This window comes from Stomoxys calcitrans, chromosome 2 (assembly GCF_963082655.1).
Source record: "Stomoxys calcitrans chromosome 2, idStoCalc2.1, whole genome shotgun sequence".
In the NCBI taxonomy this organism is placed as follows: domain Eukaryota; kingdom Metazoa; phylum Arthropoda; class Insecta; order Diptera; family Muscidae; genus Stomoxys; species Stomoxys calcitrans.
This window is the reverse complement of record NC_081553.1, coordinates 85,713,884-85,727,773: the sequence shown is the minus strand read 5'-3', so window position 1 is coordinate 85,727,773 and position 13,890 is coordinate 85,713,884. Positions and strand designations below refer to the sequence as shown.

General features: G+C 39.7%; 1 protein-coding gene across 1 annotated transcript; it reads right to left on the bottom strand.

Annotated features, from left to right (window-relative positions):
* Positions 1-822: 822 nt before the first annotated feature.
* Positions 823-13,237, bottom strand: LOC106082176 (protein sneaky). The gene is made up of 10 exons (XM_013244534.2): positions 12,969-13,237; positions 12,789-12,908; positions 9,263-9,956; positions 9,087-9,208; positions 6,846-6,976; positions 6,565-6,783; positions 6,378-6,505; positions 1,241-1,484; positions 1,092-1,182; positions 823-1,032 (listed from the first exon to the last, which is right to left on the bottom strand). Exons 1-10 carry the CDS (start codon positions 13,198-13,200, stop codon positions 872-874), a joined length of 2,142 nt encoding a protein of 713 aa, XP_013099988.2. The 5' UTR covers positions 13,201-13,237; the 3' UTR covers positions 823-871.
* Between the last annotated feature and the right edge of the window lie 653 nt (positions 13,238-13,890).

Here is a 13,890-nt window from a genome sequence, read left to right as displayed (position 1 = left end):
CAAGATCTAAAGAATATCGGAAGGATTAACTCCTGGCAGACTCAAAAGACGAAGCTATCGCAACAGTGGTGGAAATTCTGGATCCTGACTATGATCCGGTTTCTGCAGATAAATCTCCACCATTGTAAGGCCGCTTCGTCGGTACTAAAGATCCTTCTGATGACAGGAGGATTTGATGTGGTTCTTGTTCAAGAGCCATGGGTTTGTGGAGGAATGGTGCGTGGAGTAAGAATTCCTGTATTGAAAATTCTCAAGTGTACGAGAAATGGGAGACACAGAGCCTGTATTTTTGCAAAAAGTAGTCTAAATTTGTTTCTTCTTATTTCGTTAAGCACTAAAGATTCTGCAGTAGCCAGCCTTGAAATAAATAGGTCTCTTATAACTGGCTGGCTTCCCTAAATTTGGCACATGATTCAGAGATGTCGCCTTCAGGCCTTAAGTTGCTGGTTGAAGCCGCTTGTGCAGAGAAAAAGAGTCTCATTGTAGGAAGTGATGCTAATGCAAATCACGGGGTAGCTGTGTGTACCGCACAAGCTGGAACTTTGAGCTCCGATCTGTGAGATGTTCTTTGCTGTCACGAAAAGCTTAGCTGCGAGCTACAGGGCACGTCCACAGGGTGCGGATAGTGGAATGCTTCATAAGGAGTGGCTACAACGGCAGTCGCGGACAAACTGCGGTATCGAGCTGAGAGTCTCAGTGAGAGGTCGGGTGGCACCGGCTCTTGCACAAATACTGAGTGTCTATGATGCTCGATATGACAAGACACGTTTTGGTTAAATAAAGAAAATAGTAACAATAAAAACATTTTAAAAAAGCTCATCTCGGTTTTTTCAACTTTTTGCTTTTAATATTTCCCCAGTAACAAATGCCTCTACACTCTCGAGACTATTGCAAAAAAATCCTCAAAATTTAGAATTGTATTCGTTGATATGATTTCATTGCACACAAGACATTCATTGCCCATATCCTGCCAACAATCATCACAATACGACACTCCACACAAGGGACTGCTACATATTACAAAAGAGTCATCTAAAACACATAAGGGATAAAAAAAGAAAATATGTCAAAATAATAATCTAAAAATTTACCTTCAAGATTGGCACATATGACACACTTTCTGCGACCAGCTTGAAATCGTTTTAGCCAATCGAAGTGTTGGGGCCAACGAAAACGTAATTTCTTAAATCAAGTATATCTGTTATAAATCTTTTAAATATATATGAAATTATATATTTACCAGTAAAATATTAATTTCCAAGCGTATTTTACGATTGGCAAAATTTAATTTGGCCTGTTTTAGCATTGCTTCCTTGGCGGAACGGCGCTGCTTTAGCAAACTGTTGTACAAGTAAAGAATACGTCCCTTCTCACGTTTTCTTAAGAAATAGCTGCAGATCAAACGGCGCATGCGCATAATTATTGCACTTTGGTATATCAAAAATATGACTATGGCATATAAGCCTAATTGTTTTAAATAAAACCTGAAGAAAAAATAAAAAGTAATGTTTTCAATAGCCTATATATGTATATATATTGTAGATAGCAAATATCAGGTGTTACAATGATACGTATGAGTTACATTTTAATTTTCGTTCAAACTTATTACGCATGCGCACAATGGCTTTTGAAAGTAAAAAGTATTTCTTATATGTAAAGAGCGGAAATATATGCATTTTTTGTTTATGGACCGATTTTGACCAAAATTTGTATTTAGCATAATTTGGTGTAAGAAAACGAATTTTGAGTGCATATCTGAAATGTGAATTTTGTATGGAAAAAACCTGGAAAATATATGCGAAATGTACGAGCCAAAATAATAAAAGTTTAAAACCTTAAAGAAGTTAACGGTTCTTTAAACCTACAACGATCAATTTTGTGCCGATCTCTCGATTAAAGCTGTAAGGCCAATAAAAGATGCATTTTTATCCGAGTTGTGTTAGTATCCTCTATATCTGTGTCGAATTTGATTCAGATGGGTCAATATTTGAATTTAACCCGCATATAGACCGATCCCCCGATTTAAAGTGTAAGGCCAAAAAAAAGCCGCATTTTTTATCCGAGTTCCCTAAAATTTGGCCCAGTTAGGTGTCAGGTGTCACTGGCTCTTTATTAAGTACTGAGTGCCAATGATACTCGAGATGACAAGGCGAGTTATTGGTGCCTTCAAATAACCAATGGCCAACATCAGCATCTGTTCCCAGGTGAGGGGGGCTGGAGGCGAGCGTCGAATCTTGGAGCAAGCAGCTCCCGTCAACGAAGGAGACATATGCGATCCCAAAAAACCCATGCGGTTGGCGCGCTGGACCGGTCACCCGTCCCAGGAAAAATATAACAATAACTCTGAGCAACAAAGGAATAGTAAAAACGAACCCCCTAACGTTGACGACCCACGCAAACGAAAAATAAACAATGATTTGCGTATCTGCACCTGGAATGTCCGCACTCTTTATGGAGAAGGTGCAGTATACGCGCTGGCGGATGTATTAGAGATGTACAAGGCAGATATTACCGCCTTACAGGAAGTGCGATGGACTGGGAATGGCGTCACTACAACACCAAATGGTGACGAACTATACTATAGCTGCCATAACCAGAGGCATGAATTTGTGCATAAAAGTCAAATTCTTCAACATCAGCCTTATTTGTGTCCAAGCCCGGATGGAAGACAAGGACGAGCAAACCAACGATATTTTCTACGAGCGCCTAGAGAGATTACGACCGCTGCCCCGCCCATGATATTAAAGTCCTTCTGGGAGATTTTAATGCGAAGATAGGAAAGGAAGACATCTTTGTTCCAACAGTCGGAAAGTTTAGCTTCCACGAGATAACGACCGATAATGGGTTGAGGCTTATAGATTTCGCCGCGACAAAAAAATGGTAGTTAGCAGCAACAGATTTCAACATGAAAATATTCACAAAGCCAAATGGCTGTCACCCGAATTGGTACCGGAAGCCTCCCCAAGAAACCCATGGTACAGATGCGGCATACAGAGCAACCGTGCAATCAGTAGCAATGCGCCAGATGAAGGAGAGGTATCGTGAGAAAAGGAGAGAGGAAAAACGTCTATTCCGCAAAAAGAAAAAGGAAATGAAAAGACGTGGATGGGAGCGAATAGAGATGTATAGGAGTTGGAATGAAGTCCGGAAATTCTACCAAAGAATTAAATATAAAACCGATGGCTTTGGTGTAGGCACAACCTCTTGCAGAGGTAAAGAAGGAAATTTGGTAACTGACACAGACTCCATGCTGAAGATATGGAAAGAACATTTTACCCAACTGATAGTTGTTATTGTTGTAGCCACATTTTCATATGGAGGTGGCGATCCTCATCTAGCTCCTGCGTAAGGAAGCTCGCTCTGGTCCAAAGGTCCGATCGCTGTAGAAACAGGGTGGCCATTAGTTATTTAAAAGCGCTCAGGCACTCAATATTTGTGCAAGAGCCGGTGCCGCCCGACCGGCATACCGGTTCTGAGGCATGGGTACTTGTGAAAGCAAGCGATGTAATGCTTGAAGTGTTTGAGAGAAAGATTCTTGGTTAAATATATGGACCAGTTTGTGTTAATGGAGAATATAGGCGTCGTATGAACCACGAGCTGTAAGACGACGATAGCATAGTTACACGTATCAAAATACAACGACTGGATTAAAACGCTCAAGCAATGAAGTCTTTTGAAGGCAAACACGGTGGTACACGCAAACCGGGACGTCCAAAAGCCCGATAGAAACTTGGTGTCAGAAGATTGAGGCCCTTGGAACGCTATTCTACGTTCGGTTAATCTCGATATCTATACCGAATATGGTCTTTATCTTAATATAGTCCCCATGAGACCGATCTTCCGATTTAAGGTCTTTGGCCCATAAAAGCCGCATTTCTTAGCTGATTTCGATTAAATTCGGCACAATGAATTGTACAAGGCTTTTCAATATACGTGTCCAGAATGGTGCATATCGGACAATATTTGGATACAGTTGCCATATATACCGATCTCCCGACTCAAATTAGTACCCAATTTTGCACTTATTTTTTAAAAATTATCACAGTGAGTTGCGTTGAGATCCTTCACATTCAAGGCGAACATGGTCCAGATCTGTCGATATCTTAATATAGACCATAAAAGACGTATTTATAGCTTGATTTCGCTAAAATTGGAAGAAAAAGTTATACTAGTTCATTCGACATCTAAACCGAATATGTTCCATATTTTAAAGCCTTGAGCCCATAGAAGGTGCATTTTTCCGTTTTCGCTGAAGTTTGGAACAGCGAGTTGTATTAGTCCTCTCAACACTCAATGTTACAAAATTCACACAACTCGTGTAATAAATGAGGCTTTTATGGATTTTAAATCGGGGGATCGCTCTATATATTTCCTGAGCCAAATGTACATTTCTATGACAGTGAATTTAGTAACGTAGACCATAATAGTAACAACATCTCACCAGACCTGCGTTTTAAACAAAGCGATATATTTAGCGCTGTATAATCGATAAAGTCTAATGTCATTGGTTCTGATTGGTAATATCCCGAGATTTTTTTAGGATAATTCTATCCTTTATTCTTCCGAATATGTGTCATCTTTTTAACAATATTATTTTAAGAAGTTGCTATTCAAAGTCTTGGAAACGTACAGGGATAGTCTCAATACCAAATACGGACTACTTTTAAATCCAACAAAGTCAAAGTGCGATTGGTAGGAATCGGTTGACAATGGCGCCCAATCTTGATGTGGAAATTGCTGGAGCCCCAATTGAGATTGTTTCATCTGCAAGACACATTGGGTTGGGGTTTGATGATAGACTTTCATGGAAGAATCATGCCAGTACGACAGTCAGCAGGACCTATGGCGTTTTACGGAACTTATATATGAGTCGACAGAACACCCCTTTGTCCATAAGAATGCTTTTGGCCAGCACATTTATTCTGCCGAAACTATAATACTCATGCGAGGTTATGTAACTCATAGGAATAAATTGAACGTAGCCTTTGACGGTGTCGTTAGATACATTTTAGGTTTGCGTAGAAGAGACAGGGTATCTGACTTTGACAAGTATATGGTGCCTCATTCGACTCGCACCTTAAGATACGCTCGTTGCAAATAATCCACAAGATAATTTATACCAATGAACCGTCATATTTGGCTTCTGTATTGCGTTTTGCCAACTCTACAAAAGGAAAACAAGTAACACAAATACGTCATCAATATCGTGTATCTGAACAACAGTTCTTTGTTAATGCTTTGGAATAATCTTCCCAATAGTATTCAAATTATAAGTAATAACCGTTCTAATGAATCAAAAACTAATTACCAGATTCGTATTGCACTCTCAAATACCTTTCATTTGGGCCACATATTGATCCGATCTGTCTGAGTTTGGGGTGTGGCGTTCCTCCAACTCAAATCGGTTCATCCATACCACACAGATCGGACAAATCCAACATGTGTGGTGCTCACAACTATTCCGTGTCGGGTTCTATAATGGTCTTTCTGCCAGCTATATCCAAATAAAGGTCCATCTGAACCATATAAGACACGGATGTCGAAAAGCCTGGCATAAGTCACAGTGTCAAATTTCAGCGAAATCGGATAATAAATGCGACTTTAATGGGACCAAGACCTTAAATCGTGAAATCGGTTTATATGGCGGCAGTATCCAAATCTGGGCCATCTTTAAGAAGGATATCGGGGGGGTGTAACACAACTCACTGTCCCAAATTTCAGCGAAATCGGACACAAAATGAGCATTTTATGTCAAATCTGGACTGATCTGGGCCAAATTGAAAAAGTGTCGAAGGGCCTAACACACATCATTGTCCCAAATTTTAGCGAAATCTGACTTTTTATAGGCCAAGATCTTAAATCGAGAGATCAATCTATATGGCAGCTATATCCAAATCTGGACCGATCTGAGCCAAACTGAAGAAGGATGTCGAGTGGCCTAACACAACTGTCTCAATTTTCAGCGAAATCGTATAATAAATGTCACTTTTATGGACGTAAGACCTTGAATCGGTAGATGGTCTATATGGGGGCTATATAAAGATATTGTCCGATATAGCCCACCTTCGAACTTAGCCTGCCTATGGACATAGCTAGATCGTCTTAGATTTTTACGACGATCAAGAATATAGTGGCACAGATAAGTCTACATAACTTTCCGTAAATGGCAGATTCGTAAACTGAGACTCACGTAATGAGGATGTGATATAACCCCATAAATGTTTTCTAATAATAACAATTTTGAGTGGGGTATGTAGACTTTTCTGTGCCACTGTATATACTTTACAGGGTCGAAAATTTCGATGTGTTGCAAACGGAATGATAAAGTAAATATACCCCAATCCTTCGGTGGTGGATATAAAGTTGTACGATATTACCTTCTTGGCAGCTCACTTGGCCTAGGCAAACAAGGTTCATTGGTCATAAAAGTTGAAACTGTTTCATGCATATTGAAGTTATGCATAGTGGTTCTTAGAAGGCGAGCTATCAATCCAGAACCTTTAATCTAAGAAAAAAAATTAATACTTACAAAATTAAGAATTCTTACGTGAAATCTCAACTCACAGAGAAATTTATATTATGTTCTCCCTCCTGCACAAAAGACATCTCGGAATTTTTACGTATCACTACTAGGACCGTAACAATGACATAGTCCAAAAATAGAAAGAATAAACCTGCTACAATTTCCAATGCAAACTGCAGCAAATGAAATACTATGGCACGGGATTCCTCAGTAGTGCGTTGCCACACATTGGCCACATCGATGAGATTATGTTTCTCATACTAAAATTATTTGAAAAAGTTCGTTTTTGTATTAAATATAGAGCAATGTGCGCATACCTTACCTTTCTTAAAGGCAATATCGACTTTTTGCCTCGCCTTTTCCTATCCTGGTCAATGTGTTTGAAATACTCTGTTATATAAATATTATCATGATCAATGTTGCTTACGTAGCGTCTGTGATATGAAACACAAGCTGCAATAATAGTATAGTGGACGTATAGTGGATCGTATAAGTAATGAGCAAGTAAATATTGCAATAAGTATACGCACAATGGACCAAAAGTTAAAGAAGTGTGAGTAATTGCCAACAACACACATACTGGACATAACACAATCAAAATGAAGCACACTTATAGTGTAGCTACTTCGTGTGGCTTCCTTCAATTGACGCATTGTTGTCATTTCTCGAAGCTAAATCACATAGTTGGTCGTTCGGGTTTCGCTGCCCCGTCATATAAACACAATTTAGTACGAAAAATCCTCTTCAAAGATATAAGCAGGCGAAGCTCCCTAAGAGAGACTTTTACCGAGAACAACCAAGAAACTGTAGAACATATAATTTAGCATATTTTCACTTAAGGTGGGCATTACGTTCAGTTTTCACAGTAAAACTCAATTTAAAAAATAGTTGTTGATGTTGTAACTACATTTTCATGTGGAAATGGCGATCCTCGTCAAGCTCCTGTAGGTGGGCAAGCTCGTTCGCCGCGGGAACAGGGTGGCCATTGGTTATTTAAAGAAGCCAATAACTCGCCTTGTCATATCGAACATCGTAGGCACTCAGTACTTGTGCAAGAAATCGATACCGCTGATTGTCCGCGACTGCAGTTACAGCTACTCCGGTTGGAGCATTCCACTTTCCGAAACCTGTGGACGCGCCCAGCTAAGCTTCTTGTGACAGCAATGAACACCACCAAAAAAAATAGTGAAACATATCGATGGAAACTTTTTCATTTGCGGTACTAAGTTCTTCACTGATTTGAAATTTGTCATTCACTAAAGACCTTGACCCAGCACGCCTCTAGCTCCCTGAGAGAGGTCTAAGAGACTTTTACCGAGAACAACCAAGAAACTGGACGCAGATCAATCTTGCACCAATACTAACGCATGACACAGAGCTATGGTGGAGGATAAATTCGCGGAAATCCTGAGACTACTCTGTGTAAGGAATACAGTATCACTGAAGTCCATACAAGAATCTTGATTGGAAGCGATGCTGATATAAAACCCATTGCGTACTATATTTGAAACAGTGCCGGCAACGTTGCGTTTAGAAAGGAAACTCAGCATGCTAAAATAGAAATGGAATAGAAATGGCCACTGTTCTAGACTCTCAGGTAGGTTAGGTTAGGTTAGTGAGACTCCAAGTCTTAGTGAGTCTTATGGCAGACCGCCACTTAAATTCGTCCATTGTGATATCACAGGAACAGAAGAAGGAAGCTGCCTTCTGGTTTCTACCTAATCTCTTCTTCTTCGATGTCCTCACAGCTGCTTCAAAAGTAGTCACTGGCAACCTTCAGTCTGTCAGCATGTTTTCCGATTAGACAGTGACCTGTCATGACGGACACAATGACTGAGACATCTGTTCTAGCCAGTGACACCAAAGCGGTATAGTCTGGATTAGGCCACATAGTTTTGGAATGCTAACAGCCCCCTCTTTGTGACCATCTATCATTCGTTGTCTTTCGGGCCTGATCCTGAAAACCTAGCTTACATGTCGCTAGAGGCATACCCATAGATTCCAGTATCCCTGGAATGTGTAGGGTAGTTTCTAGTCTCGCAAGCTCGCCCGCTTTACAATTCCCTAGGATATCTCTGTGGCTTTGCATGCAGAGCAGGTGAATTTTGAGAGATCAGCGACTGTCGAGGGCGGTTTTTGTGTTCAGAAATACGTTGTCCAGGGATTTAATGGCTACCTGGCTGTCTGAGAAGATATTTATGCCAATCGTGGTCATCACATTATATCTTAGCCATTCCACCAATTCCTTAATTGCAAGGATCTCTACTTGATACACACTACAGTGGTCGCGGAACCTTTTCGATATGACCAGTTCTAGATCTTTAGAGTACACCCCATAGCCCACCTAGTCGTTTAGTTTGGAACCATCCGTATAGAAGTCTATGTAATTTCTGTTACCAGGGATATCGTAGTTCCAATCGGTTCCATCAGGAATATTGGTACAGTAATTTTTATCAAAAATCATGGGAACGGCTATCGCCTCAACACACTGCTACAATAACAACAACTACAACAACAAGGTTGGTACATGAAGCTTTGGTAAAATTTAAACCTTGATACCTACCTATAAAAACTTTAAATAGCATAAAAGCCAACACTTGTTCGAGAATCCCCAGAATAGAATCGAAAATTCGTTTTCTAATACTAAACTCTTTGGCCACAGACTTGGCAGTTTCTTTGACAGATCTGGAAAATTTAAAATTTAGTTTAAACCATTACATATTTAACACTGGTGCTTACTGATATTCCGGCATTGTTTCTGGACTAGCAATTACATAGTGAACCTTAACATCAGAACTCCCCTGGTACAGATGCTCTTCTGTTTTTATTAAATCCATATAAGTTTGCCCAAAATCTGCTGGTATGGCACTTGAAGGATCACAAATTTTATCGGGATTACCTAGCATGTTGATTTTACATGCAATATCAATTTTCAAAGGCCAGCAGAGAAGAGTTTTCAGCATATAAGGCATTTTTTCTTTACACCTTGCCAATGAATTTGAAAAAGCCTTGCTACAACGAGCTTTGCCACTCTCCAACTGTAGCTGACAACGTTTGCGAAATTTATTTTTATATCTTTGCTCCACATCTTCGGCGGAAAGATTACTAAGGAAATCAATCTGACGTTTTTGTATTTCATGCTCGAAAGTTATGTTCGTAGTTGAGTTGCTTTCTATCATTCGCTCGTATAGCTCATCTGTCAAAGGAGGATCCTCTTCCATGATTTCTTGATGTAGGGCTTTTGTCACATCGCGTAGTTCATTGAATGTATTTTGAACCTCTCTTATGTCATCTTTGATGTGAGCCAAGGTATTTTGAAAAGGTTTGGTCATCAAATCAAAACGGGTGCGTGTTAAATTTAAGGTTAACATTTTGGAGCAGGAAAATACTCGAACTATTTCGCCGGCATTTGAGGAGAGATTTTCAATGGGACCTGTAAAGGATTTGATTTATAACAAAAAAGTGAGACTTTAAGCGTTATTTTGAGAATTTGAAAACAAAAATTTATGAGGCTAAAAAAAACAAGTAAGAGCGTGCTAAGTTCGGCGGGGCCGAATCTAATATAACCTCCACCAAAGGATCGCATTTATCGAGTTCTCTGCCCGGTATCTCCTTTTAGGCAAACATAGAATAATGGATAAGAATTGTAATGCTATTGGAGCTATATCAAGTTAAAATCCAATTCGGACCATAAATTGTATGTTGAAAACTATAGTAAATAGAATCATTATGCCAAATTTCGACCAAATCGGATAAGAATTAATTAAGCTCTATAGGGGCTCAAGAAGTAATATCAGGAGATGGGTTTATATGGGGGCTATATCACGCTATAGATCGATTCAGCCCATATTTGACACGAATGACACGGTCATGGAAGAAGCTGTTGTACAAAATTTCAGCCAAATCGGAATTGCGACCTCTAGAGGCTTAAGAAGTCAAGCTCCCAGATCGGTTTATATGGCAGCTATATGAGGTTATGGACCGATTTGAACCATACTTAGCACACTTGTTGGAAGTCATAACAAAACACTTCGAGCAAAATTTCAGCCAAATCGGATGAGAATTGCCCCCTCTAGTGGCTCAAGAAATCAAGTTGCAAAATTGGTTTATATGGCAACTTTATCAAAACATGGACCGATTTGAATCAAACTAAGTACACTTGTTGGAAGTCATAACGTCACACATCATGCAAAATTTCAAACAAATCGGATGAGAACTGCGCCCTGTAGAGGATCAAGAAGTCAAGTCCCCAGATAGGTTTATATGGCAGCTATATCAGGTTATGAACCGATTTGAACCATACTTTGCACAGCTGTTGGAAGTTACAACAAAATACCTCGTGCATAATTTCATCCAAATCGGATAAGAACAGCGCCCTCTAGAAGCTCAAGAAGTAGAGACCCAAAATCGATTTATATGGCAGCTATATCAAAACATGGACCGATTTGGCCCATCTACAAACCCAACCGACCTACACTAATAAGGATTTGGGCAAAATTTCAGGCGCTTAGCTTTACTCCTTCGAAAGTTCGAAAGCGTACTTTCGACAGACAGACGGAGGAACATGGTTAGATCGACTTAAAATGTCATGGCGATCAAAAATACAAATACTTTATAGGGTCTTAGATGAATACTTCGAGGTGTTACAAACAGAATGACAAAATTAGTATAACCCCATCCTATGGTGGAGGGTATACAAATTAGAAAAAAAAACTCCGTTATTTTTCAACAGGTGCCGATATTTATGAAATTTGGAATACGTATAGGTGGTGTTAAGGTTGGAAACATTTTCAAGGTACTAGATGGTCCAGGGGCCTTAAACATAATAAAATTCCTCAGTTTACTTCTCTTTCAAGACGAGCTTAATAATCGAAGATTTTTTTTCCAATACAAACAAAAGCAAGAAGATAACACAACACCAAACGTAGTATGACGCGTTTCGATTCTTGTTTAAGGAAACTCATCGGATACTTTTTGGTATGAAGGCTTCAAGGGCCTTACAATTCACAGTGGGAGAAAATCGAAAAAAAAACTTGTAAAAAATATGCCGTGCGAGAACGGGTAGAGATATCCCTTTGAAATTTTGAATGGTAAGAGGTAACAACACCATCTTGCTGTTGTTGTTGTCATAGCCACGTTTTCATGTGGAGGTGGCGTTCCTCAGGTGCAGGTGTCTCCTGTAGATGAGCAAAGGACCGATCGCCGCAGAAACAAGGTGGCCATTGGTTATTTAAAGGCCCCAATAACTCGCCTTGTCATATTGAGCATCATAGGCACTCAGTATTTGTGCAAGAGCCGGTGCCGCCCGGCCTCTCACTGAGACTCTCCACTCCATACCGCCGATTGTCCGCGACTGCCGTTACAGCTACTCCGTAAGGGGTATACCACTATTCGCAACCTGTGGACGCGCTCGATAGCTCGCAGCTAGCTTCTCGTGACAGCAATGAACACCACACGAATACTACGAAAAATTGTTGGGACTGCCAAATCTTAGTTTGTGATCCGATTTCCAAAAGTGCTCAAAAATCCCTACAAACAATGCCGCTTAAGGTATACAATATCTCCACTGGTTTCGGAGATATTCAACTTTTAATTTTTAAGTTTTTCAAATTTTTTTTATACCCACCACCAAGGATGAGGGTATAGTAATCTAGTCATTTCGTTTGTAACTCCTCGAAATATTGATCTGCGACCCCATAAAGTATATATATTCTGGATCGTCTCGGCATTCTGTCGATCTATTCATGTCCGCCCGTCTGTCGAAATCACGATAGCGGTCGAACGCGTAAAGCTAGCCGTTTGAAATTTTGTACAGATACTTACTATTTATGTAAATCGTTGGGGATTGCAAATGGACCATATCGGTTCAGATTTGGATATAGCTCCCATATCAACCGAACTCCCCATTTGACTTCTTGAGCTCTTGGAAGCTGCAATTTTAGTCCGATTTGGACAACTACAATAACTCCCCAGGTATACACATGTTTTTGTGAATCTTACGGAAGATGTGTCAATAGCTTCAACACTAGGCAACGGCTCTCGTTGTTGCTCCGAATGTCCAGTACCCTTTATGATCTTTGATTTCTGACTTTTGACTAAAGATCTGATATTGCTATGTGTTGCAGCAAAATTATAAACTGTAATCTTTATCAGCGATCCAAAATAAGTAGGCAGTCTTTACCAACTTTATATAAGGCGTTATCCTTAACTACATCTTTTTTTAGAAGCCCAAGATTGGTTGTCATCTGGTCTTCCTACCACCTACCTGCTATGACAAATGCAAAACATAAAGCCCTCAAAAAGCCACGACCAGATTTTCCCAACAGCGCAATGAATATCAAAAATACCACACACTTTACACCATCCGTGAACACAAAGCCAAAACCTGAAATGTATAGATCTGAAATTAATACAGCTTCAAGGTAGTTTCTATATGTTGACTTACCCACGACTAGAATGACAATTATCAAAACAAAATGTTCATGTTTCTTTGGAACTGCCAAAGAGGTAAAAAATATTTTGCATATGAGGCATGCGCAAAAGGCTCCCACCAAAGCACTGCTGATGTATCGGGTCTTCTTCCAGGTATCCTTTCTTCGACCATACAAAATGCAATAGAAGGGTCGACATTTTTCTTTTAAAAACAAACGTAAATTCTTTCTAACAAAATATAACATTTTTTATGAGTAAATAAAAAGTCATTATGAAGTAGGGATGTCGATGGGGGCGTGCTAAATTAGAATTAAAAAATTTATGAAAATATAAAATATGGAATTTTTTATTGGAAGTTGGCTTAGGGTTCGGTAACTTTTTTACAACACCGTCTAAGCGTAGCAAGACACGTACTATATGGTCCGAGGTTTAGTTTACGCGGAAAATCGCAAAAAATCAAATTTTTTGCATGCGCCCCTCGTTTTAGGGGCTCAGGACTGCGGGTCCCCAAACGGGCTTTGCCCCTCATCAAGCGAAATGACGACGAATATAGGCATTAAGGTACTCAAATTAGAAGAATACGTATATGAAAAAAACAAGTAAAAGCATGTTAAGTATGGCTGGGCTTTTGAATGACTTTTTCAATATATATATGAGCTACATCAAATTATTGAACGATATTTGTCATGGCTGTTAGAAGTCAGAGAAAAATAATACCTCCAAAATTTCAGGCAAATCGAGTAAAAATTTGGTCCTCCAGTGGCTCAGAGTGTCAAATCGGCAGCTTTCTCTAGAAGCTCAAGACGTCTAATCGGGAGATCGGATTATATGGCAGCAAAATTTCAGCCAAGTCGGATAAGAATTGCGGCCTCTAGATGCTCAAGAAGTCTGAGATCGATTTATATGGCAGCTATATCAGGTTATGGACCGATTTA